The sequence below is a fragment of the Ailuropoda melanoleuca genome, chromosome X (assembly GCF_002007445.2).
Source record: "Ailuropoda melanoleuca isolate Jingjing chromosome X, ASM200744v2, whole genome shotgun sequence".
Classification (NCBI taxonomy): Eukaryota; Metazoa; Chordata; class Mammalia; order Carnivora; family Ursidae; genus Ailuropoda; species Ailuropoda melanoleuca.
The window spans coordinates 80,368,125-80,373,544 of NC_048238.1; the positions used below are offsets into that span (position 1 = coordinate 80,368,125).

General features: G+C 37.1%; 1 protein-coding gene across 1 annotated transcript; it reads left to right on the top strand.

Moving 5' to 3' along the window:
* The first annotated feature begins 933 nt into the window (after nt 1-933).
* On the top strand, nt 934-1,598 carry LOC100463846 (cellular nucleic acid-binding protein-like). Its single transcript, XM_034649041.1, is given in 2 exon segments — nt 934-1,033; nt 1,036-1,598. Coding segments are annotated over 2 exon segments (663 nt in total).
* The last annotated feature ends 3,822 nt before the right edge of the window (nt 1,599-5,420 follow it).

Here is a 5,420-nt window from a genome sequence, read left to right on the forward strand (position 1 = left end):
AATTGTATTTCCATGGTGTGGGTTGTTATTTCTCTTCTCTCATTTGTGATTTTATTTATTTGAGTCTTTTCTCTTTTCTTTTTGATTATACTGGCTAGAGGTTTATTAATTTTATTATTTTTTTCAAAGAATGAGCTTCTGCTCTCATTAATCTGTTCTACTGTTTTTTTAGTTTCCATATCATTTATTTCTGCTCTAATCTTTGTTAACTTCTTTCTTCTGCTGGCTTTAAGCTTCAGTTGTTGTTCTTTTACTAGCTCCTTTAGGTGTAAGGTTAGGTTGTTTGAGATTTTTCTTGCTTCTTGAGGTAGGCCTGTATTGCTATATGACAAGTGATTTCTTAAACAAAAAATGAAAGCCAGAAAACATTGGCATAATTTCAAGTTAGTAAAAAATAAAATGACCAGACTATAGATCTGTATATAATAAAAATACCCATTAAAAAGGAAAGACATTTTTAGACCCCCCCCCAAAAAAATGGAAATTAACTGCCAACAGCAGTCACATAGTTGAAGAATTACTAAAGGGTGATATTCAGGCAGAAAGAAAATGAGAACAAATTTGCAGATGGGGAAAAAACAAAGAGTGGCAAAAGGGTAAATATGTGACCACACAAAAATTAGTATTGATTATTACTAATAATAATGTATTTAGTGGTTTAAAAATAGAGAGTTAAGATTCATAACAAAGATAATATACAAGATAAAAAGAGGGTAAATGGAGTCCAAAAATGTTATGGTATTAAACTGTCCAGGAAGAGGTAAAAGTACTAATTTATAGTACTTTGATATCAGGAATACACATGAAGATATTTATGGTAGCTACTATGAATACTACAAGAACATTTAAGTATGGGTGCAGATCCATGTGTGGCATAGGAAAGGACCCTAAAAATAAACAGCCACTACCTCGTAAACTGCCTTTCGCTGGCCCATGTCAGAGTCTCTGCCACTGCAGGCCTGCCTAGATGCCAAAGATCTTACTGCAGCCTTGAGCACCAATGAGTGCTTCAAGTGTGGGAGCTCTAGCCACTGGAGTGCCCTGCTAATGGAGGCCACGGTCATGGAATGAGAAGCTGTGGCAGAGGTGATTTTACCTCGGATGGAAGTTTCCTGTTTGTTTCCTCACCTCTTCCAGACATCTGTTATTGTTGTGGTGAGTCTGGTCATCTTGTCAAGGATTGCGATCTTCAGGACGATGCCTATTATCACTGCGGTAGAAGCGGCCACATGGCCAAGGACTGCCGGGAACCCAAGAGAGATCGAGAGCAATGCTGCTACAACTGTGGCAAACCAGGCCATCTGACTCGTGACTGTGACCATGTGGATAAACAGCAGTGCTCTTCTTGTGGAGAATTTGAACACATTCAGAAAGACTGCACCAGAGCAAAGTGCTATAGGTGTGGTGAAACTGGTCACGTAGCCATCAACTGCCACAAGACAAGTGAAGTCAACTGTTATTGCTGTGGCAAGTCAATGCACCCTGCACGGGAATGCACAATTGAAGCCACAGTTTATTTTCATTTGTTGCCCCTCCTTTTTCTGATTGATGGTTGTATTATTTTCTCTGAATCCTCTTCACTGGCCAAAGGTTGGTAGATAGAAGCTACTCCCAGGCCAGTGAGCTTTACTTGCCATGTAAAAGGAGGAAACGGGTGGGGGGAAAAATCAATTTCCTACATTTAACTAAAAAATAGAGTTTATGTCGAGTTTGATAGAGGTGGTATGCATAATGCTTTGTTAAAGTACTCCCTTTCCTGGGGTGCCTGGGTGGCTCAGTCTTTGGGTGTCTGCCTTTGGCTCAGGGCGTGATCCCATCCTGGGATCAAGCCCCGCATCAGGCTCCTCTGCTGGGAGCCTGCTTCTCCCTCTCCCACTCCCCATGCTTGTGTTCCCTCTCTTGCTGGCTGTCTTTCTCTCTGTCAAATAAATAAATTAAATCTTTAAAAAAAAAAAAAAAAAAGAACCCCCTTTCCATGCCACTGGTGAATAAGGATTAATGAATTAGAAGAGTTGAGTTGAACCAGTAAGACCATTCTGGATTTCTTGGATATGTCCTCATGTAGGAGGTAAAACCAATTCTAGAAGTATCTATGAGCTTCCATAAATAATTTTAATTTTAGTATAATGATTGCCTTGGATTATCTGACCTCAGTAGCTATTAAATAACATCAAGTAACATCTTTATCAGGCCTTACATAGAACATACAGTTGAGTGGGAATAAACAAAATAAATGGCTGTGCAAGAAAAATCGGGATAAAGACCCAAACAGAAAAAACTGCATCACAGCCTTGATGTTCGGTATACATAAGGTGATAGCAAAGGTTTAGAACAAATTTTTTCAAAGACTCTATCTAAAACCCAGAGTAAACATCTATGCTCAGAGATAGTATAATTTGGAGTTATTCAGGAATTGCAGAGAAATGCATTTCACAGAAATCAAGATGTTATTTTTGTGTACTTATATCACTTAGACAACTGATTCATTTGCTGTAATCAGTTTTTAAAAGTCAGATGGTAGGGGCACCTGGGTGGCACAGCGGTTAAGCGTCTGCCTTCGGCTCAGGGCGTGATCCCGGCGCAATGGGATCGAGCCCCATGTCAGGCTCCTCCGCTAGGAGCCTGCTTCTTCCTCTCCCACTCCCCCTGCTTGTGTTCCCTCTCTCGCTGGCTGTCTCTATCTCTGTTGAATAAATAAATAAAATCTTAAAAAATAAAAAATAAAAAAATAAAAGTCAGATGGGAAAAGCAACTGAAGTCCTAGAATGTAATTTTAAACTATCCAATAAAGCTGGAGGAGGGAGGGGAGTTTGACTAAAGTTCTTTTTGTTTGTTTCAAATTTTCATTAATGTACATAGTGCAAAATGCCATATTAAAGAGGGGAATGTGGAGGACTAAAAAAAAAGACTTTAAGTATAAAGTTAATATAAAGGAGTATAATGAAAATAATACAAAAGAAGGCGAGAAAGAAAGGAAGACATACAATTGTGGCACAAAGAGAAAGTGAACAGCAAGGTATTAAATTTAAGCTAAAATATATTAATAAATACATCCCACAAAAATGGATTAAATGCTACAATTAAAAGATAATTATTTCCAACAACTACATGTTGCTTTTTGAAAAATCATTTTAAATGTAAAGGTAAAAGTAAAAAGGTGGAATACAACATAGCAGGCAGACACTAATCGAAAGAATGCTGCCAAAACTAATATCACAAAAAGTAGATTTTAAGGTAAAAGTCTTCGTTAGATATAAAAAGTTATATTTCATATAAAAAGTTTAAATAACTCAATAACACAGTAGCAAAAATTCTAAATTAGAAAAATAAATAAATAATCAAGTTTAACCCAGGAATATAAGGTTGGTTTAGTGTATGAGAAATCAATCAGTGTAATTCACCACATTAATAGAACAAAGGAGAAAAATATTATCTCAATAGATGCAAAAAAAGTACCTAAGAAGATCTGATTAATATATATGGTGAAAACTATTAGAAAACTAGAAATAGAAGGGAATACACTTAATCCGATGAATGGTATCTACAAAAAAGTACTATCACAAACAAAAAACTTAGGAGCAAAATGTTGAAACTTTCCTTCTGAGGTTGAGAAAGACCAAAAACTTCCACAATCTCTACTTACAGTCAACATTGTACTGGAAGTCCTAGCTACTTATATAAAGCAAGAAAAATAAATAACAAAAGAATTTTAAAGGGAGGAATAAAACTGATGTTACTTTCAAACACATGATTATGTTTTCAGAAAATTCAAAGAATATTCAAATAAAGTACAAGTTAAGTGAGTTTAGCAAAAATACAGGTATATTAGTCATATAAACTCACAGCCCATGGGAGGAGGGTACTGCACACCACACAGGAACACAGTGAACAACCAAGATCTGTAGGAGGCTTTGTAGCAAGAGGATGGAGTGACCCTGATTTTGGGGGGAGAATATGTTTGGCCTATTTGAATAATTCTGTGACCTATTGCTGGGAATGGCCAGCAATCCCTGTACCGATGGATGAAAGATTACTCCGAACTTTGCTGTGAAAGAGAGGAGAAGGCAAGAGGTCAACACTCAGAGGCAAAGACCCTTGCTCTTCTTTGCTCCCGCTTTTACTGGTCCTTCAGGATAATCACAAATCCTTACCACCGCTTCTCAAGCACATGATGTGTGACAAGGGGTCTTACTGAAACTGGGAGGATCTGTTTACGGGAAAGATACTGTGGGATAGGCTAGTATGCGTGGTCTACGAGTTCTGCTAAACATAGCCTGAAGGACAATGCCTACATCTCTTAGATCACAGGGCGGCTGTTTGGGCTAGGAAAGTTTCGGGAAGGCAAGTCTCCACGGCACTCCAAAGGCAGAGTGGTCACGCAGGCCTCGGCATTCCAAAGGCCTACGCCCTTCTCCAAACCCTTCCCTGCCCTCAGTGGCCTTCGTGTTACATTTTGGCGAGCCAGGTATTACGGCTGATTTCATGCTTTACATTAACACCAACAGGCTATCAGGGAACCGAAGCTCATTTCTTTAGGACAAGCAGAAACTATGCCTGGTCCCCTTGATGAGGAGGATATTTTAACTAGAGGACCTTATCTATAGAGGCAGAATGGGGAAAACTTGGCTGTTAGTGCATTAGACATCCTTCCAGTTTTACCAGAAGCGAGGTAACACATAATATTTGGCCTTAATTTTAAGCCTTATACCACAGCTATATACAAAAATCAGTATTTTTAAAATGCATTTTTATATACCAGCAACAAACAAAAGATGAAGAGATATATATATATATACTATATGACATATGTATAATGTCATCAAATGTTAACACATTACTATTAATAAGTCTAATGAACAATAAGAAAGAATTCTATACAGAAAACTACAAAACATTTTGGAAAGAAATGAAAAAAAAAAACCTAAATAAATGGAGTCTCATACTAAGCTAATGACTTAGAAGACTCAGTATTGTAACGATTACACTTCTCCCCAAAAGTAATATAGATATTCAGTACAATCTCAATAAACATCTCAGAAAGTTTTTCGTAGAAATTGGCAAATTCATAGCAAAATATATATGGACATGCAAGGCCAAGAATATCCAGATAATTTTGTGGAAGAAATAGAACAAAGCCAGAGGACTTATACAACCAGATATCAAAACTCATAAAACTACAGTAAATAAGATAGTGTGGCATTGCACAAGGATAGCAAAATAGACCAGTAGAACAGAAGAGTCCAAAATAGATTCACAATTATTCAATCACTTAAATTATAACAATGATGTTGCTGGAAAAAAGTGAGGAAAATACTTTGTTATTCAATAAATGGCATTACATAAATTGAATACCCACATGTGAAAGAGAAAAAAAAAATGGCTTCACTAGACACAAAAATCAATTGTAGGTAGACTGTAGG